This window comes from Corythoichthys intestinalis, chromosome 18 (assembly GCF_030265065.1).
Source record: "Corythoichthys intestinalis isolate RoL2023-P3 chromosome 18, ASM3026506v1, whole genome shotgun sequence".
Lineage (NCBI taxonomy): Eukaryota > Metazoa > Chordata > Actinopteri > Syngnathiformes > Syngnathidae > Corythoichthys > Corythoichthys intestinalis.
Window position 1 is genome coordinate 15,255,493 of NC_080412.1, and position 21,021 is coordinate 15,276,513.

At 39.3% G+C, this 21,021-nt stretch overlaps 1 protein-coding gene across 2 annotated transcripts in view; it reads left to right on the top strand.

The window, feature by feature from the left end:
• Nucleotides 1-21,021, top strand: part of zzef1 (zinc finger, ZZ-type with EF hand domain 1) — a 46,219-nt gene that overhangs the window by 862 nt on the left and 24,336 nt on the right. Inside the window, exons 2-41 of one of the 2 annotated variants that reach the window (XM_057820717.1) lie at nt 1,781-1,925; nt 2,009-2,203; nt 2,333-2,516; nt 2,616-2,815; nt 3,209-3,419; nt 3,531-3,647; nt 3,968-4,149; nt 4,484-4,582; nt 4,668-4,759; nt 4,847-4,992; nt 5,686-5,791; nt 5,872-6,090; nt 6,441-6,532; nt 6,625-6,839; nt 6,919-7,052; nt 7,116-7,186; nt 7,261-7,375; nt 7,507-7,675; nt 8,161-8,285; nt 8,371-8,493; nt 8,723-8,892; nt 10,054-10,135; nt 10,216-10,417; nt 10,578-10,705; nt 10,771-11,011; nt 11,122-11,201; nt 11,286-11,376; nt 11,452-11,896; nt 12,480-12,644; nt 15,448-15,567; nt 15,645-15,806; nt 16,452-16,584; nt 16,661-16,799; nt 17,419-17,584; nt 17,670-17,932; nt 18,072-18,244; nt 18,372-18,558; nt 18,645-18,772; nt 20,346-20,626; nt 20,753-20,927. In XM_057820717.1, coding sequence (XP_057676700.1) covers nt 1,781-1,925; nt 2,009-2,203; nt 2,333-2,516; nt 2,616-2,815; nt 3,209-3,419; nt 3,531-3,647; nt 3,968-4,149; nt 4,484-4,582; nt 4,668-4,759; nt 4,847-4,992; nt 5,686-5,791; nt 5,872-6,090; nt 6,441-6,532; nt 6,625-6,839; nt 6,919-7,052; nt 7,116-7,186; nt 7,261-7,375; nt 7,507-7,675; nt 8,161-8,285; nt 8,371-8,493; nt 8,723-8,892; nt 10,054-10,135; nt 10,216-10,417; nt 10,578-10,705; nt 10,771-11,011; nt 11,122-11,201; nt 11,286-11,376; nt 11,452-11,896; nt 12,480-12,644; nt 15,448-15,567; nt 15,645-15,806; nt 16,452-16,584; nt 16,661-16,799; nt 17,419-17,584; nt 17,670-17,932; nt 18,072-18,244; nt 18,372-18,558; nt 18,645-18,772; nt 20,346-20,626; nt 20,753-20,927 — 6,471 coding nt within the window. The remainder of the gene's footprint in view (nt 1-1,780; nt 1,926-2,008; nt 2,204-2,332; nt 2,517-2,615; nt 2,816-3,208; nt 3,420-3,530; nt 3,648-3,967; nt 4,150-4,483; nt 4,583-4,667; nt 4,760-4,846; nt 4,993-5,685; nt 5,792-5,871; nt 6,091-6,440; nt 6,533-6,624; nt 6,840-6,918; nt 7,053-7,115; nt 7,187-7,260; nt 7,376-7,506; nt 7,676-8,160; nt 8,286-8,370; nt 8,494-8,722; nt 8,893-10,053; nt 10,136-10,215; nt 10,418-10,577; nt 10,706-10,770; nt 11,012-11,121; nt 11,202-11,285; nt 11,377-11,451; nt 11,897-12,479; nt 12,645-15,447; nt 15,568-15,644; nt 15,807-16,451; nt 16,585-16,660; nt 16,800-17,418; nt 17,585-17,669; nt 17,933-18,071; nt 18,245-18,371; nt 18,559-18,644; nt 18,773-20,345; nt 20,627-20,752; nt 20,928-21,021) is intronic. The other variant, XM_057820718.1, reaches the window with a different exon arrangement.

Genomic DNA, 21,021 nt, shown 5'->3' on the forward strand with positions numbered 1-21,021 from the left:
AGGCACATTTTTAGGTACACCTGCACAGTGGCGAACAATTTTATATCAATATTATAACGTTATTAATACTGTATTCACAAGATGATTGACACTGTCACAAAGTTATTTGTTAACTCTTACACTGCTAGATATACTGTATGTAGAGTATTCTCAATATGTGTTTTGGTAAATTGTTAAAGAGGAATTACATGTATATTACAAACACCCATTGACGGTGCTAGACGTCCAGTCCATTTTACTTGGAAAGGGGCAAATCATGAACATTCATAAATTCGCCCCTCCCCATCAAAATGGATTGGACATCTAGCGCAGTCAATGGCAGGCAATGAGTTAAACGGTAGCTTATAGTGGTGAGCAACTACACTCCATGACTTTGAGTTTGTTTGGATTCATATTCATGCAGGCAAAATACTGTATATGAACGACTATTTCTCAGTTTCGTGTAGTGCGTATCTTTGTCATTAACTCATTGGGTACCATTGACAGCGCAAGACATCAAAATCCATTTGAAGTGGGAGGGTGGGCAACAGCCACCCTCACACTTTAAATGGATTGTACATCTCTATTCGCTACAAAATCATTTAAAGTGTTTTTGAGTTTCAGCTCATCTGTGACACAGGAGGAGAAACCCAGAAATTGAATGGACGGAATGCATTCACAGCTGAACTGTCATTGACACCTTTACTAATCAACTTTATTGTCTGTGCTGTCTGGACTTTGACCACTTTTGTTCAGGCAAAGGGCACGAATGAATGGTTCCACCGGCGAATGCGTTGTTCGGTCTAAATGTAGCTTTGTTTGCTTTTACTGAAGCTGGAATGTTACTGTTTTTGCAAAGCTGGTGGTGCTGTTTGGTGGCAGACTACTTTATACCTTTCTGTATTGTGACTTGTTAAATAAAGATGAGGTTTTTCTCGCCAGCTCGATGCCAACCCCTATCCCCTAGAAAGTCAGTTAGTGTTGTACGATATATATTGCCAAAACGGTATAAAGCTTTTATCGACAATTTACATTAAATAGACTTGTTCTTGAAATTCACATTTTGGCCGCAAACGGTGCCCAATTTGTGCTGAATACAGCGTTTTGGGTTTCCCTATTCCATGACAGTACCACCAATCGGCCACAACATATCCTTATTTCCACTCAGTAGATAGCAAATTTGCTCTGCCTATCAACCGTATGTGAGTAATGCATGCTAGACAATTGAAAATATAATCCACAAAAAATAGAACAGAATTCGTTCTAATATTAAGTTTAATGACTTTGTAGTTAATTATATTATGCCAACTTAATGTACAGCAGTCTATAAGTCAAACCTACTCATAGGTATTGGTAGATAATTAGATATCTTTACATTTGAGCAAAAAATATGTATGCTACTTTGCTGCTTCTGTGCACACTGGATAGTTTTAGGTTGCAGCATTTCTACTATAAATACATTTAGCAATTATGGAAGTTTAATGTCAATTCAAAAATAAAGTGAGGGGAACAAGTTGCAGCATTTCTATTATAAATACATTTAGCAATTATGGAAGTTTCATGTCAATTCAAAAATAAAGTGAGGGGAACAAGCTGTCATAATTGTTGTATCATTTTTCACCAAATAATCAAAAATGTTATCGTGCCATAGCGTTATCGTGATATAAAATGGTTCGCATCGCGATATCAGATTTTTTTCAATGTTGCACACAACTAAAGTCTGGATAGTTTAAAGCTAAGTTAGGTTACTGGTTATATATTGTACATAACATTTCACAAGGTGCACTTTCTGTGTATGTAGGCCTTTGGACAGTTCGATGCTGAGGGGGATGGAGTGGTGGATGTAGAGAGCATGCTGATTACTCTTAAGAACTCCAATGGAGCTAATCTACGGGGAGAGCTGAGTCATGTAATAAGGCAGCTACAGGCGTGCTCCTTAACCCCAGGTATGTGAGATGTTTTAGTCAATTAAACACAAACCATTGTTTACAACACACATGTAATGTAATGTGTTTGTGTTGCTCTACAGGTTTTGTTGACATATTTTCCAAGAGCAAAGACCGGTTAGGAGCACATGCCTTCAAGATCCTGAAATTTTTGCATCGGAATCATATTCCCAGCAGTGCTATCCCTTCCCCTATTTTAGACGGCTACAACAGTATCTGCACCATGAGGTCAAGTGTGGTCCAGGACTTCCTGGAGTTCCTCTTGCAAAGGGAAAAAGGTGAACAACAATTTGATGTATTAGAAATCCCACTTATGTTTGTTACATTTTTTTAAAACTCTTCGTTCAACCACTCAACAGTCACTAATTTTTAAACTTTAAAATTAAAACTGACATATTCCTATTCAGATCTAGATATACAGTACAAAGCAGAGCTAGACCGTGACCCAGATGTAGACAAGGTAAAAGTGGTCACACAGTGTTACAGCACGATAGAAGCATCATCCAACGTCGCTGATGTTTACAAGATGACAAACGGGGAAACGTCGTCTTTCTGGCAGTCAGACGGCAGCGCACGCTCACACTGGATAAGGCAAGGGCATTAGAATTAAAATATGTGATGATTCGAGATCCTCCTAGTGATTTTATGGTCTGTTTAAATGTTGAATTTGTCCTTTTGTGGGTTTCTCAGATTGAAACTAAAACCAGACGTGGTTTTGAGGCATCTGGCCATTGCTGTGGCTGCCAACGACCATAGTTACATGCCTCAGTTGGTCTCTGTAATGGTGGGCAAAAATCTCCATTCCCTGGACAAGATCCGAGACGTCCGCATCCCCAGCAACGCGATGGGCTACGTTGCACTTTTGGAAAATGCCAACATCACACATCCATGTGAGTCACTTCATGTCTGTTAGTCTTATTTTATAATTTTCATTTGCTGCCCTTTTATTCTGACAGAATAAAACTTGTGTTTTTAAGGGTAGTGTTTGTGCTAAACGGCAACGCAATCATGTGCTGATTCAGATTTTTTTCCGAAAATCGTTCAGCCCTTAACAAGCACTGTATTTTAAAAAGAGCTTTACGGTGCGTTGAATTAACTGCATTCACAACTATGATAATCAGTTACTGTATCCTACAAATGATTATCTTAACTATTGAGCCTTGTCGAACTGTTGTTACATTCGTATCTTTTTATATCACAGCATCTAAAGAAATTCACACCAGCACTTCCCTCAACATGTTGCATCAATGTGTTAACAGTATTGTGTCTTCCTCAAAATCCAGACATTCAAATTAACATCAAGCGTTGCCTGAGCGATGGCTGTGACACACGAATTCATGGCTTGAAGACACTGGGCTATCAGATTATGAAGAATAAAGAGGTGTCCGTCTCAGATGCTTCTGCCATCTGGTACCTGTCTCTCCTCACCTCCTTGGTCACTGCCTCAATGGAGACCAATGCAGCGCTGGCTCACACTGTACTGCAGAACACTCAGTAAGACTGTGGTTTCTTTTTCGATATGGATTTAGCACCATCATAAAATAAGATTTGATGAGTATGGTTTGATGAGTATAATTGTGTTGTGAACATTGTTCTTTTTCACAGAAAAGCATTACAACACATGCCACCATTGTCTCTTACACCATCATCCACCAAGTTCCCCAAGTTCTTTTCATCGAAAATCTTAGAGGAAGTGGACGCATTTCTCCTCAGGATAGCAGAGTAAGACCCTGCTGGAATTTTCATCCTCACACTCACTCAGCACTGCTTCTCTGTAGTTGATAAAGCTTACAGTATCACATGAGAGACAGGCTAAAATCAATATTGTGCCTCACTGAGCTTATGTCCCACTTTATCAACTGCACATTGTAGCATCCCCCACAAGTGCTCAGGGCTTTTTATCAACAGCTTAATCCTGCTAAAAACAATTTTACCAAACATTCCTTTTAATACTTCTTCAGCCTACGCTTCCATCAACAATATCTTATTGTTGACCACGATGCGTAATGCTAACTAAATGTCTTTTTTGTTTTGTGTCTGAGAAGTTGCTGTGTGAGTCCTGATGCAGAGCTGACCCTGCTGGCCTTTGCTCTAGCCAGAGGCAGTGTGGCTAAAGTGCTTAAAGCCCTATCCTGCATCACTGACCACTTAGAGACAGAATACAAGGCCTCCTCCCTCATCACATCAATGGCTGCTGTTCGGTTACAACTACTTTATCGAAATGGTAACTTTTGAATGAGTTGGTCACAAGTAGATGTCAGGTGGCTCTTCTTATTTCTCTGCTGTGAATTTAAATGAATTTATCACGAGTAGACGTCCAATCCATTTGAAGTGGGAGGCTGCCAACTCTCCCACTTGAAATGGAATGGACATATAACACCGTCAATGGCAGCCGGTGAGTTAAAAAGACAGAAGGCACTCTTAAAACTGCAGTACATTCTAGTTATTCTCTCAGCATGTATCGGAAACTAGATATGTGTATGTCACGTAATGAGATCATACTGTTTAGATTAGCATCTACGATACTAAATATCCAATGTCGTTGTATGACATCACAGGAAAGCCCCTCCAGCTTCACTTACAGGCATGTGATGCAAAGAGTAAAGAGGAGAAATCAGGACCAGAGAATATGCTTACTGAATCCTCCACTGGAGATGGTAATAATTTAGCAAAAACATATTCATCTTGTCTCGATATGACCACCACGCACCAAATGACAAACGCACAATTTTTCCTTGAAAGGTTTTCTCACAGAAAGTGGCAAGAGGAAAGCCAGTGTTATCCTCTCAACTGAAGACCAGAGCAACTTTCAGGTCACTCAGATCAAGATCAACGTGAGTGACCTTACTATGAAAAATGTATTGTCATTTGATAGTGGACTAAGATTTCATAACCTCATCTCTCTGGTTTCATGCAATAAGGTTCGAAAAGGGGCCATCGGGGCCAAATGTGGCTTGGTGTTTGCCTACAAAGATGAAGAACCGTTTGACGCCTCAAAACATTTCAAGAGGTTTAGAAAGTATGACACATGGGACTACAAAGACTACAAGGAGTTTGTACAAGACAAGTATGAGAAGTTCTTCTTTTACATGCATACTAAAATGCTTTATAGTTGACCCAGTTCCATCTATGGATTTGATAATGTTACGATACAGTGATATATCCTGATACTTTGTCTCCCAATACGTTATAAAAGAACCAACAAGTGGCTACCAAAATTTTCTACTAGACCAGAATTTTTCACTAGCGTAGGGTCTATTTGAACTCATTATCTGCTACTGACAGCTCTAGTCGTCCATTTCATTTTGACTGGGAGGGATCGAATAAAGAATAAATTGGACGCCTAGCACCGGCAATTGCAGCCAGTGAGTTAAATATTATTAAAAAAAAAAAAAAAATCTACTTTCGAGTGTTACTGACATGTCCAAGAAGCAGAATTGGACAAACACTTTCGGTGTTTGGTTGTTTTAAGGCCCCCCAACCCACACACACACACACACACACACACACACACACACACACACACACACACACACACACACACACACACACACACACACACACACACACACACACACACACACACACACTTTGTTGCAGTTGTTTTTGTTTGGGTTTTTTGCATTTTCTTTTCACAGTTTTTTGCAAATTTTTGATTTTCAGTTGTTTTATTTTATTTTAATTTTTTTTGCATCTTGCTTCTCTGGCTTATATAGTTAGATTAAAACGCTGACACATTGTTTTGTCACTTGACCTGCAGTCTGAGGATTGCAGCTTTGTCTGAGGATGAGCCCATTGGCTGGTTTGAAGTAGAGGAGGACTGGAATGACGTGGAGATCAAGCTGCAGCAGTGTCGTGTCGCGAAGGTAAAATTCCATCTCAAAACAAAGCGATTGATGAAATGTAACTAATTGCTTTTACCAATTGTTCACTCTTGCCTTTTCAGTTTCTGATGGTAAAGTTCCTGTGCGCCAGGCAGGACACTGCCGAGCGACTCGGGGTGCAATCCCTCAGCTTCAGTGGATACTTGTGCGCTGGGACTGAGAAGCTTGAAGATCTTGATGAAATTAGCTCCACAGGCGAGCGTAGCAAAAACGATGCTGTCACTGGTCTTTATCTTCTGAACAAGACTTTGTTCTTCATTCAACAGCTCACACAAAATATGGTAATTTAACGTCCAATCATATGGCTCTTGAAAATTGAAATAAAATTCTTTAAATCAGTTTATCTCTAGAAGATGTCCAATCTATTTGAACTGAAAGTGTTGCCTGTGAATGAACATTCATTCATTTGCTGCCAACACCTCTCAGTTGAAATGATTCGACATCTATCAAACATCAATAGCAGCCAATGAGCTATAAATAACACAGAACTTTTATCAATGCACTATTTCGTGGTGGACGATTATCATCTATCGTTGTCAGTCGCAGCCAATGAATTGATGACAACACCCCACCATGTTTATAGGCGAGGAAAGTCAGATGTTGAGTTTTAAAGCTTTCTCTGTTCCTGCAGGATTCCTCTCAAATTAAGCTTAAGTATCTTTTGGACTTCACTGATCTTAACCTAGACCTCTTCTGGAGTTTCTACACTAAGCTAATGGTGATGTGAGTATAGCATCAACCACTCTAATTTTTCTCACGTGACCATAATCCTGCAGACAAAATTAGATTGGTAACTGTTTATGGCTTTGTCTCAGTGAGGGAGATGAGGTGTTGAAGAGCAGAATTCATCTCCTACAGTTGCTACAGAACTGTTTCTCAATGCTGCCTAACCCAGTGCCATCTGAAAGTCCAGAGATGAGCAGCACATCAGTTGACAAAGCACCACCAGCAGATGTCCCGTCCACATCCAGCAGGGCAGAACCTGACTCTGTCAGGGCTGTCGATGAGCTTTATTCTCACCTCTGCCACAGTATGAACTACATGCTAATAATCCGATAACACCAATAGAGTGTTTGATTTTCCTAATAATACTGTGATCCCTGCTTTAGTTGTGAATGAACCCGAGGGAGTAACATTAGCGGAAAAAGCCTTGCACAAAGAGGCCAAGAAGGCCATCCTTAATGGGGCAGCCATTTTCTTCCCTGATAAAGACATCCGGCGGAAAAAATTGTTCCACATGATGGTGCGTATCCATATTTATTCTTTCAAATGTATCTTTTCAAATATTTATTGTCTGTTTTTCCAGAAAAACATAGCAGAAGAGGATCAGCTGCCGTCCGTCAAAATTACATTTGAATCATTATGTAATTACTTCAGGTAGATATTCTGATCATTCGCGAACATGTCATATTTTCAAAATACGCACATGCCTCACTGTGCACTCCATACAGTGATCTTGATCCAAGAGGCCTTCTCCTGCTCCCTCCAAAAGGAGCTTCCCCTGACTTTGACATCAGCCCAATTTTAGAGGTGATGGAGACACTTCTACTAGTGGCAACACAAGAGGTGAGATCACGGGCACATCATTATCCAACATTTTAATTGTGTTTATAGAAAAAATTATCAGATTTACAATTCAAGACAGTGTACTTGCTCAACAATTAGCAACAGTACCTTATCTATGCTTTTATATCTAGTGTGAAGTTTTGATGGCAGAGAGCAGTGGTGGATTGAGCCGGCAGACAGTGTTGCTGTCGTTATTCTGGGCTTTGCAAGGTAGCCTTCTCTCTTGGTGCTATCTCCAGCTTAAAGGAGGAACTTCTACTGCTGTTACCATGGAGCTGGCCAGAGTCATCCTATTAAAATGTAAGACATAAAGCAAGCTATAACTATTCTTTTCCCATCCTAAGTTTGACTGCTGCATATTTACAGTGTAATGCAATTAAGACTAACATTGACCTTACTCAGCGATAGACATCCAAGCAGGTGGGTGGCACCGAAAGAACGTTCGTTAATTCGCTGCCACTCCTCCCTCTTCAAATAGATTGTACGACTAATAGTAATAAAGTCATTTTAAATCACAGCAGAAGGATGACCGGACGGTACATGATTGGACTTCTATCATCGTCAATGTCTGTGAAAGAGTTAAATGCATTGATCATGTCACAGTTTCCAATTGGCTTGGGTGGCAAATCCATTTTATGAATGGTGAAGTTTCACTGGGAAGGGCGAATGAACATTTGTTCATGGCAGCCAATAAATGAAATTTTGAATGAAAAAAACAGGGATTTTATTTTTGAGTCATATCGCCCAGCCCTAGTTTCTAATATTGATTTCTCCTCTCTGAACAGATGTGGATCAGTTCTTAGGAAGTATCAAAAATGTACTACTCGGTTCCTTGCTGGATAAGTACACTGGTGATGAGATTACAAACAAACTAGGCAAATCCATTATTGCCACAGTCTTCAGACAACTGGTAATTCCCTATTAGCTCACAATTCAAGAATCAAACTGTTTTATATGAGTTGACAGTGTTGAATTGAATGCAATTTCTCTGGCAGCTTATTTTCCTCCTGGAACTTTGCACATTGGACATTCCTCACTGTCTGCTGCTCAAGAGCTTCTCTTCACTGATTGTGCCCCTCAAAAATCTGTACAGTGACAGAGATGATGTTTTTTCAAAGGTTAGTATATTGCGTGACCTTCTTTAGTTTTCAATGTGTATCACCATATTTAAACTTTTTTCATCAATGGTAAATAGTTCTTCAAAAGAATTGCTTTCTAGCTAAGTGCTTTAGTGGTTGTAATGTAAAGAAAATGCCAGAACTATTGCACCGAACCCAGTTACGACAAGTGTGCGGGGTTGGGGGAACAAAAAAAACTCAAAATCTAATGAGCCGCCAATGTTGTTAGGCAGACCGTGAGAGCTGGCACCAACCCCAGGAGCCAGTGGTGCTGAGGACATGGATGATGGAATCCTCTCATAACTATGAAGATAGCCGTCATGAGACCAACATCTTCGCCTGTCCTGGTGCTACGTCATTTGAAGTAGAGTTTGATGAACGCTGTGAGACGGAAAAGAGGTAGAAAATTAATTATTTTTTTCCCTAATCATTCTCTTTGGTATGTAATAGGCCTTGCAATAAATCGATGTTATGAATAAATTCGCCTTTTCTATTGCGGAAGAGTCACAAAACTATTTACCATAGTTTTTGGACTATATGCCGCTACTTTTTTCCTTCATTTTGAATTGTGTGGTTTATAGTCCAGTGTGGCTTATTTGTTGTCTTATTTGGGTTAATAGGTAACACTTTATTTGACAGAGGCGTCATAAGATTGTCATAATTGTGACATGACACTATCATTGGGATTACTGAATGCTTATGACATATGTCATGAGGTGTCATCAGGCAAATTATGTCACCAACTCCGTTTATGTCCAGCCGAAATCTTTTACATCCATTCAAAAGTGAGCTAATTTCCCAGATGACACTAAATGACATCTGTTTTAAGCATTCATTAATGCTCAAGACAGTGTCATGTCATAATTATTATTGCCTAATAACAGTTTTATGGTGCCAATGTCAAATGAAGTGTTACCAAATACCATAACAGCAATTAATGAAACAACTGGAAAAGTAACTGAAGAAATAATTAGCACAGAGCATGAATTTCGATTGTTATTTAAATTCTGTAGTGCTGCAATGCATGCTAGAAGGCATATTGGACAACAACAGTGTTGACACCAGGTGGCAACAGAGGTTGACTGTCTCCCACAAGGGAGCAGTGATGGCCGAAATGAAGCTTCGTGAAGCAATGAAGGTTTGAGCCAATTGGCTCAAAGCATCATGATGGTTCATTTGGTGTTATGACAGTCGTTTGATGCCGCTGTCAAATAAAGTGTTACCGGTTAATTTCTTTTGGTGTAAATATCCCATAGTACAGTGAGGACAGCTGCGGCTTATAGTCCTGTGTGGCTTATCTATGCACAAATGTAGTTTTCGTGTCAAATTTGGTGGGTGGCAGCCTATAGTCAGGTGTGCCTTATAGTGCGAAAATTACGGTATTTGAGCTCTCTAGTTTTTGTGCCAAGAAGGAAATCTAGAAAACAGTTATATAATGGATTATTCCATTAGAAAGAGTTTGTTTCTTTGTGAAGTTGTTACTTTGTCTTGAGACAAATAAAGAGTTAAAACTTATTTTGTGCTTTCTCTGAAATATGCTTTTTGTTTTAATTTTCATAGGTATGATTATCTGGAATTTACAGACTCCAGAGGTGGAAAGGTTCGTTATGACATGAAGGTTGGAAGTGAGAAATGGCCAAAGGTAGGAATGGGGCCATTTTGCAACATGGTGCTTTCTTACGGTCATTGTACTTTACCATCTTGCATCTTCTGATTCTCTAGAAGGTAACATTTGACGCAGGCCCTCAACTTCAGTTCCTCTTCCACTCCGATAGCAGCAATAACGAGTGGGGTTACAAGTTCACTGTAACGGCAATGGGTCTGCCAGACATCACCATTTTATGGATCTCTGACCTGCAGCTGCTAGTGGCTCGTCTAATGGGACGTCTTGCCTCCAGAACCCTGGCACTGAAATCACCTCACGGTGAGACTTTCTCACATTTATTGTCAACTCACTGTATTAATTTCTAATGTTGAAGTGGTGTACCCAACTCAGCTTTTTAATAGACTGCTATTTTGTGGAAATCTCAGTTTGGTAGTTCCAGTCGATGATGCTTATTTTTATAATTACTCTGTTACTTTAGAAATACGCTCTGTGAAAGAACTTCCACCCTGGAAGGTGTCCCACGTTCAGTCTTCCCCTTTGTGGAAACCAATTTTCCGACATGGGTTGTGTGAGGCAAGGGACACGGATCAGGAAAAAACAGTTCAGGTATGATAAATTATTCCTAATCCAGTCATGTTTTGAGCACATCACATCTTGCGTCTTTGTGTTAGATTGCAAGGCATAATCTTAATGATGTAATGAGGCTTCTGGAGGACTTTGCTCGGTGGAACACTTCCCAGGAACCCGCAGACAGCGGAATAGAGCTGATGAGAAATCTTGTGCAGTCCTGTAAAAAACAGGCAACGAGGAATGAAATAGCCACCGGCTCAATGGCAGACCATGCTGTGAATGCCATTTGGGCTGTCATGATCTACCACACGCCAGTCCTAATCAATGCCCTCATGACCTATGGTAATGCTAAAGGACCTTTAGTCTCTATTCCCTTCTTATTTGTGGTCAAGTATGAGTTCATCAGTATATAACCTCATTTTTCAACCTGTCTGTTAATGTTTTGTGTATAGTCAATCAAGAGTGCAAGGCATGTCTGAATGAGGACTTTGTGCAGGTGTATGCACTGGCAGACAGTATCAGAACTTGGATGGTGAGCATTACAGGGTTAACAAACCTGATGATAAATCGCCAGTGAATTTACAATGTATGTGATGTGATTCGTGTTTTTCATTAGCTGGAGATGAAGCAGAGATATATTGTTGGCAAGATGAATGTCCCTGATGAAAAAGAAGGAAGTTCTGATGAGGTTACAATAGAGACCTTAGGTGAGAATTCCTGCCTTTTCTTTTCTTTGATTGTCACATCATTTTTCTCACGTGAGATGGTTTCTTTCCCTGCAGCTGAGATGTGCATCGAAAAGTGCCTCCTGCTCTTCAGATTTTCTCCTTTTGGCATACCGTGCTCCGATGGTGATTTTTCAAAAGCTGCAGAGGGCAGCAATGCTCCAAGTTTAGTCTCCGAAGACTATTTCCAGGCTAGCGCTTACCTTGAACACACAACAACAGCAGCTACAGAGGAGACCAAGCCAGTACAGAGCCATTCCTCCAATGTCCTAAACTCCTCCTGTATACACTGCAAGTCAGACAACAAAGGCTCCACTGAAAGCCTCTCATCCCTCTCCCCCTCTGCCTTAACCCATAAAGCTCCATTCACTCGGGCACGGCTACGGCTCCTGTCGTGCCGCTCAATGGAAGAACCCCGCACGACCCCATCTATCAAGGATCGGTACCCGATTCTCAAGCACATACTCAACTTCATTAAGGACAACGCCCTCACACCAGCAAAGTGCGTAAGAGTCAGTCAATCACTGTATAGTATTTTTGAATTAATATTTGATTTAGGTTTGTTAAAAGAATCGAAGCATTTGATACTGAAATTTTATATTTGGATATGATATTTGATTGCAAAAGTATAAATACTCAGTTATTAATCTTTTTTTGCACAACCGGTCACAACAGGTCATCAGAAATTTGTTGTTGTGGGGTAAATTTGATGTTGCTCTAATCTTGATAGTAATGGTTAGGGAGGATATTTACGTATACATTTTCCTTGTTAACTTATTGACTGCCATTGATGCCGTTAGACGTTCAGTCCATTTGAACTGGGAGGTTCGCTGCTAACCCTTCCAGTTCAAATGGTTAGGACATCTACCAGTGGTAAACTCATTCAAAGAGTTTTAATTTAATTTTTAAAAGCCACATGATTAGGACAGGAACGTACTGCAGTAGTAAGAGTGCCTTCTGTTATTTTAACTTATTGACTGCCATTGACAGAAGTGGACGTCCAATCCATTTTAAATGAATGAATACATAAATATTTTAGCATTTTGATTTGATATCAGTCATGCTGTTTCTCTTTCCTCCGACAGTATTCTGCAGACATTGTTATTGAACAAAGCTCAGGCTGTTAGCGTTTGTAAAGTTCTGGAGATCGTTCAAGAATGTTTGCATTCACTGGGAAAGCCTCACCTCTTTCAAGCCCCTTGCATTCTGTTCCTACAAGAACTCTTGACATGTCAGCAAGATTTCACCAGGTACGTATTTAAAATAAATTCCACTAACGGTATACATTTCTGTAGCTGATGTATAGGGTATTGTGGGGCTGTTAATTAATTTTATATAGTGCTTTTTATTTTTATTTTTTTCACATACTTTTATGTGAAAAAAATAATGCACCCCATTAAATATTCAGTTCTTTATTAGGAAATGTCCACATATCATGTCTGTCTTGTTTTCTTTATCTCTGAAAAGGAAGTTATTTAATTGCGGGTAAACAACAAACTAACATCGTTTTACCCATTAAACCAAATATATCAACAAAAATGCATATTCTAACTAAGGACAAAGTTAGGACACCCTACCACGAGAGGTGTGCAAAGTTTCCAATTCTTAGATTATTTGCGATTCGGCCATAGAAGATTGAGAACGATTCACAAACCTCCAAATTCCGATGATTGAAATATGTCAAGTAAAGCGGAAATAAAACACAGTCAGAGTGGTCTTCGGGACGCAATGAGGAACGGACCGAGAGTAAACATCATACTTGTCATCACCCGGGTAATGACAATGCTCATCTCACGGCTCTGGCTCAACTCATGCCATAAAAACAATAATACCTGACTGCTGCTGATAGCTGCTACAAAGTACGTCCACATAATGCTACGGTAGATATCACATGTATAAAGAACTCGATGCGAAATGACAGACTTGGCAGCGTTAGCAACAAATGTATAAATGGTAAATGGTGTTATACTTATATAGCACTTTTCCACCTTTCAAGGCGCTCAAAGCGCTTTACACTATCTCGCCATCTACCTACTGGTGACACAGCACCAGGAGCAACGTGGGGTTCAGTATCTTGCTCAATAGAAAACTAGATGCAAAATGATAGACTTGCCGGCGTTACTAAACAGCCACCATCTTAAAGCAGCAGACTTCCCTGGAAGGCTGTTGTAGCGAACCTTCCAAGCGAACTTAATTAACTTTTTATTTAAAATACTACTAAATCGGCAAAATATTGACTTGAATCTATCTTTAAAACAGTTTTAAAACTTTCACATGTCGAAAGTAGACAGAAGGAAAATTATGGCATAACGGGAGCAATTTTAACAACGTAAACGATTGATTCACAACATTAAATAAATTAAATGTAGTTTAAAGCTGCTGATACAGAATGAGGACTTAAGTATTTTATTTACTGTTTTGAACTGTTAACTTGATACTGAAATAGTCATTTATTTAAACCTGAGAGGATTTTGGGACAATTTTTGTAACTAATGTACGAAACATTAAAAGCAGCTAATAGCTGGGGGTGGTGTACATCAATAATCGATCGAATTGTAGCCTCTGAATCGTAATCGAATCGTTAGGTGCCCAAAGATTACCACCTATACCTGCCACCTAATAGCTAGTGTTACCCCCTTTGGCTGAAATAACTTCAGTGAGACGCTTTTTGTAGCCATCTACCAGTCTTTGATATCGGTCTGAAGAAAGTTTGCCCACTCCTCAATGCAGAATACTTTCAGATGTGAGATGTTTGAGGGATTTCCTGCATATACAGCCTGTTTCAAGTCACCCCACTGCATCTCAATTGGATTAAGATTTGGGCTTTGACTGTGCCATTCCAGGACGCAACATTTCTTTCTTTTCAGCCAGTCCTAGGTGGATTTACTGGTATCTTTTGGGTCATTGTCATGTTGCACGGTCCAGTTTCGCTTCAGCTTTAATTTTTTCACAGATGATCTCGTATGTTGCTCAAGCACCCTCTGATACACGATAGAATTTGTGGTGGATTCTATGATGGTGAGCTAGCCAGGTCCTTCTGTAGCAAAGCATCCCCAAAACCATGACACTTCCACCTCCATGCTTCACAGTTGTTTTGAGGTTCTTTTCCTGGAATGCTGTATTGAGTTTACGCCAAACATGTCCTCTGTTCTAGTGTCCAAATAATTCAATTTTAGATTCATCCATCCAAAGAACATTATTCCAGAAGTCCTGGTCTTTCTCTACATTCACACTGGAAAACTTCAGTCTGGCCTTCATGTTCTTAATGGAGAGCAAAGGTTTCCTCCTTGCACAACAGTAGCAAGAGGCTGGTGTAGGTCCCGTGATGACATTTTAGGGTTATTGGAGACTTCTTTTAGCATCTTGAGTCTGCTCTCGGGATGAACTTGCTTGGACGGCCAGACCTAGGCATGTTGGCAGTTGTTTTGAATGTCTCCACTTGTAGACTATTTTCCGGACAGTGGAATGGCTGGTTTTTTATTCTTTTGAGATCTTTTGAAATCCCTTACCAGACTCATAAGGGTTTCCAATCTTCTTTCTGAAGGCCTCAAACAGCTCCTTCGATCTCACCACGGTGTTTTCTCTCACTTAAACAGTCACACCAAACTAAATGTGAGGTTAAAATAAGGCAAGCCCCCTTCAAAACACTGGGTAATGATGTTCTAATCGTGTGCACCTGATGTGATACCCCTGTGTGTGATTTTAGCCATTTTAAGTGGGATTGAATGTGGGGGTGTCCGAATTTATTCCTCAACAGAAATTGCATTTATTTAAAATTACATTTTACAGAAAGTTAGCAAAAATGTTTTTTTTCAGTTTTGATTGTTTAGTTCTATTACTTGAATCTCTCAAGGTTATTAAAACTGATATTAAAACTCCATATGACCAAATATGTTACAAACCACACAGGCTTCCATCGGGTGTCCTAATTTTTTCACATGGCTGTATATATTTTGCAGTTATTATGTTCCAATGTATTCTCCAATGTTTTTTTTCATGTATATTTGTTAAATGTAAATTTAGGCATCAGCGGATATAAATCTTCTTTTTCAGTTACTTCTCTGAGTTATCAGACAGTGGACGAAAGCTCGGGAAGCAAGTGCGACAGTCCTACCATCAGTTGGTGTTAATTTTGGTTGAGGCTGTGCAAGGATTCAGTTCTCTCAATGAAAAGTAAGCATATTTTTCCATTTCACTTGTGACTAGATTGTGAGAAGCAGTGTAACCTTACCCCCGTCACTCCTCCCCAGAGCTCTTCTACCAGCCCTGTCCTGTGTGCAAACCTGCTTGTTGCACCTTGTAGACATAAATTGGGATGTGCACGATGCTTCCCTCTTCCTGAACATCAAGCTTCCTGAATTATTGCTCAGCATGTCCCAGGAGAACATTAGTGTTCATGACATTGCGATCAGGTAAATTTTGAGTCATAGTAGAAAAAAATTGTGCTGCTGGAGCACAGTATCGAAACTGGAATTTTCTTTCCAGATACGAAAAATGATTGCAAAAGTATCAATGCTCAGTAAATAACAGGTCAGCAGAATTTTTTTCATCATGGGATACATTTGATTTTTCATTACTCTTTATAGTAATGGTAATGGGAGGATATTTTTGCATTTTCCTTGTTACTTTTTTAAAAATGTATTTATGTAGTATCGAGTAGGGATAGCCCCGATCTCATCACGTGATTAAAAATCGGGCCCGAATATGACATGAGAGGATCGGAATCGGGTGCAAAGGATCGACTTTTTTTTTAAATGCATTTATTTATTTAGAAGCGGAAGTAAACACCGTCACAAGGCAAACGTTGTGGTAGCCGTCGCGGGAAGCTGACGCTAAAGTAGCATCATTACATTACATCGACTAGTGGTAAACTCATTTAAAGAATTTTCAAGAGCCGTGTGATTAGATGTCCATCATCATCAATTGTAGAGTATTTTTTTTAAAGTTTATGATTTTTGTACCATGACAACAGCACCGAAGACAATTTGCCTTGTATGAAATATGCAGAGGTTTTACGTAAAGTGTCAAGTTATTCTCGGGTGTTTGTTCATTTTTAGCCAGTGGACTGAGGAGGATGAAATTGCAGACTATAAGAAGAACCAGGAGTGGATGGACGAGTGCATGGATGGAATGTTTGAAAAGTGGTATGACAAAATTGATGAAGAGGACTCCACGGAGGACAGACGAAAGGTAAAATGAAAGTCCAAAAGCACGGGATTTAAGTAATTTTGAAAAGCTGTTTAATGAAATGGTGTTATTTTGGCAGATGCACATGTTCATCGCACGTTATTGTGACCTGCTGAATGTTGTGATTTCGTGCGATGGCTGTGAAAGGATGGCACCTTGGCACCGCTACAGATGTCTGCAGTGCATGGATATGGACCTGTGCAAGACCTGCTTCCTCAGTAAGCTCATTGTAGCTCTTAAAAACTGAATTAAATCTCTTTAAATGAGTTGATCTGTCGTAGAAGTCCAATCCATTTGAACAGGGAGGGTTGGCAGCAAATAAACATTCACTCAGTGCCTCCCAATTCAAATAGACTGGATGTCTATTGCCATCAATGACACCCAAAGAGGTAAACATAAAAGCTATAAATAACAAAATTAATTTATATTAATTATTATATTATTATTATTTAAATTAAAATAAGCTTTTGTCAGCGCACTATTTCCTATTGCACTGATTCCTCTGATGGACATACAGTATTAGCTTGGCTAACAGCTTCCAAAAATGGAAAACCTGTTTGAGACTTCCACATTGCCAAAATAATAAACGTAGAGAACTTTATGCTAATGAGAGCTGTATTCATCATTCATAACATATTTATATGTCTGTTTATTATTTGGATCAGTCATACATGGAAATCCTTTCAAATCGCGACAAATATTACACGATTAAACTGCGATGAATCAAGATGGATTATTTACAAAGCCTCCAATTATTTAGATTTTTTTTTTTTTTTTTTTTTTTTTTATAATGAGTCCCACATCCAACCTTACTATAAAGTGCATGTGTTTAAATAGGTGGTGCTAAGCCTGAAGGCCATGAGGATGACCACGAGATGGTCAACATGGAATATGTCTGTGACCATTGCCTGGGACTCATTGTAGGCAGCAGGATCAACTGTAATGTGTGTGAGGACTTTGACTTGTGCTTTGGATGTTATAATGCAAAGAAATATCCTGACAGGTGACAAATTAAAGTTCAAAAAGGTTTTTTTTCTTTGAAATTTAGTGTACTATGCCTCTTATGCTGTATTCAATCTTACTTTTAGCCACCTGCCTACACATCGGATTACAGTTTACCCAATGGTGACAATTAGAATAAGCGATCGCCATCGCTTAATTCAACCATACATCCACAACTACTCCTGGCTTCTGTTTGCTGCTTTGGCACTCTATTCTTCGGAAATTATTAGCAAAAAGCAGATAGAGGGTGAATCTTTGGACAGTACCACTCTGAGTCAAGTCTCAGCCCTACATGCATGCTGCTCCAAGCTCATCACTGATTGCTTACTCATGGGGCAGACCAGCAAAGGTAAAAAACAAATTAATTTTTTTCAAAATAGAAGTGTTATCTGAACTTTTTTTGAACAAGTTGCAACAGTAAAACTACATACAGTAGGCCAGCCTACAATTTCTTCAAACATATCTAATACACTGCTGACCTTTGATAGGTCAACGGTCTTCAGCTTTGCGCAATCTGCTGTTGTCACATGACTCAGCCTCCGACAGTGAGCTGTGTCCAGTCTCCCCAGAGTCTTATCAGGAGGCTAGTACTGCGACTGATACCTCATCCCTCCCTGGCAGTACTGCTGCAGTCTGCTCTCCTTCACCGCCCAAAAACAAGGTGAGTACAGCACAAAGTATGCACAAGCATGGGCAACTATTAGGATATTAGAATGTTGTATTCAGTTTGAAAACCTATGATGTCACTGCACTCAACCCATCTTACTTGGTTTCCTCTCAATTTATAGACTAAACAATCAGTGGAAGAGCAAAGGTTAAAGGAGGTCAACTCTGCTACAGCTGAAACGTCTTTAACACCTAGCATGACAGAGACGGACAAAAGAAAACTTGTTACACAAGACACTTTGGAGTCAATCAGCCTGAGCAAGACACCGTCTGTGTCCAGCGAGGACCCGCAATCTCCTGTGATCCGACGTAATTTCTTTAAGAAGCTTGCGTATTTTCACAGTTATGATAGTTATGACTTGCACATCGGCCTCATTATGTGATATTTTTAACAGCTTCGGACGTTGTCAAGGAGACTGACGACCGGCTTCCCAAGGTCCCCCTTCAGGAGCATGTCTTTGCAGAGTGCTCCAGGGAGAGAATCCTTGGACTTCTAGCTGCCATGTTACCGCCAGCCAAACAAGTAGGTAGGCCTGGGCGATCAATTGAATTGAATTAATAAATTAATTAATTTGCGTTTTTTTATTGCGGATCATTCAGAAAAAAAAAAAAAAAAATGAACTTTGTTTTTTAGGTGGTCGTTTTTTTTTTTTTTTTTTTTTTCAAAAGATTGAATTAGTGCTGCAACGATTAATCGATTAACTCGAGTATTCGATTAGAAAAAAAGATTTGAATAAAATTTTGCTGCTTCGAGTATTCGTTTAATTAAAGTGGCGTTGTAAAGGTTTGTTTTTGAAAGTAATTGCATTTAGTTTTATTGATTTGGGTGGATAAACTGCCATCTAGTCTGCCTCATTTTACATGGCCAAAGTGATCTGCTCCCTGTTAAGACCAAGATAAGCTATGTTTTTGTGTGAGCTAATGTTTTTTTTTTTTTAATGCATTCATAATTTAGGATATATTTAGCCATTTTTTGTGGGAATATGTGGCTGAACCATTTGTTAAGAGCATTGTTAAAAAAAAGTATTTTATAGCATTTAAGCTAGCGGACTTTTGCTATGTAAGTTAGCCAGTTGTTGTACATAGATCTTTATTTTTAATTTTTTTTAATACCATTTGAGGCTCAACTAAGGTATTTTAATTTTTTTATGTTCTTTATGCGATTACTCGATTATTCAAACTAACGAGTTCATCGATTAATCGACTACTAAAATAATCAATAGCTGCAGCCCTAGATTGAATCCAGCAACCAATTATTTGATAGATTACACTGGTCTACAAGCAAAACGTTTCCTGAATAAAAGTAGCAACACTTTAGAAAATTTGGGTTACTTAAAAAGAAAAATAAGTCAAAAGTGTCATTTAGTTGTTGTTTTTGAGTACATGTATCTGGCCGAAATTTTAAAATCCAAGCAATTTAGGTGAAAATGGGAATTAATTGAAATGGAAACGGTTATTTCTGCATAAATATATATGCCTAAGAAAATTGTCCACCCTTTCAGAATATAATTATGTAGGCAAAAGCTCTGACATAATATGCTGTTTTCAATTACGGTAACTTAAACATTAAATATTTTGAATACTTTAGCCAACCAGCACTAAAATCTATTATTTTCCAATCCATGTCATCACAGCAGGTCAGATTCAGCCATTTTTATCGCTGAAGTAGATATTTTCCCAAATTTTGTTGACCGGTATTATTCCTTCTTCTTTGTCAAGTTTTCACTTTATATGCTGACAACACAAATTGAGGACGAGAAAGTTTTGCACTTTATTCTAAAAACAAAAGATGTCCAATTCATTTTAACTGAGAGGACTAGCTGTGAATGCTCATGTTTCAATGGCAGTTACTGAATTCAAAAACTTTAACCCCTCCCACTCAAAATGGATTGGACGTCGAGCGTCGTCAATGACAGCCACTGAATTAAAAAAAAAAACTTGTTTGTCTTTGTCTTTTGTTCTTTTTGTCTCCTGAATGACTGGAGCTTTTTTTTACCCAGAAAATAATTGTATTGTACCTCAGTAAAGCATTCTATATTTGAATGTGATTTAGATGACTAAATCCCTAAGTTGTTTCTCTTTTTCCCTTTTGTAAGGAAAGCACTCTGAGTCTTCCCAGTGTCAGCTCCATCCTACACCAACTTTTCAGGGCTGTCATTTCTAACGCCGGGTCTCTTAACGAGACGTACCACCTTACCCTCGGACTACTTGGGCAGCTGTTAATGCGAATCCCTCCGATTGAGGCCGATTGCGCTGTCACAGAGGCTTTAACGGACAAGTATGAGTTACTGACACGTGGCGAGGCAGCTATTTGTGACACTCATGGCTGGAAGACCATACAGCTGCTCTTCAGCCTGGGCGCCGTCTGTTTGGACAGGTATTATAATGTTTTCTCTCTTGTACCATACATTACTTGATTCCGTTTGCTTTCTAGTCCTGACAATGAATTTCCACTTCCTGCATTAATTTATATGACCCCCACGCTCGTTCTTGTGTTTTCCAGTCGTATTGGTCTGGATTGGGCATGCACAGTAGCAGATATTTTACATGATCTGAACTCTTGTCCTGGTTGGAGCACCGTGATTGCAGCCTTTACTGATCATTGTATTCAGCAGCTGCCACAAACGTTGAAACGCACAAACCTCTTCACCCTGCTGGTGTTGGTGGGCTTCCCTGAGGTAAGAAAGATTGAAAATGTACCACGTATTGATGGAGTTTTCAAATTTGCATTTTGAATTTCACATTAAACATTTTCGCAGAAAAATAATTTAA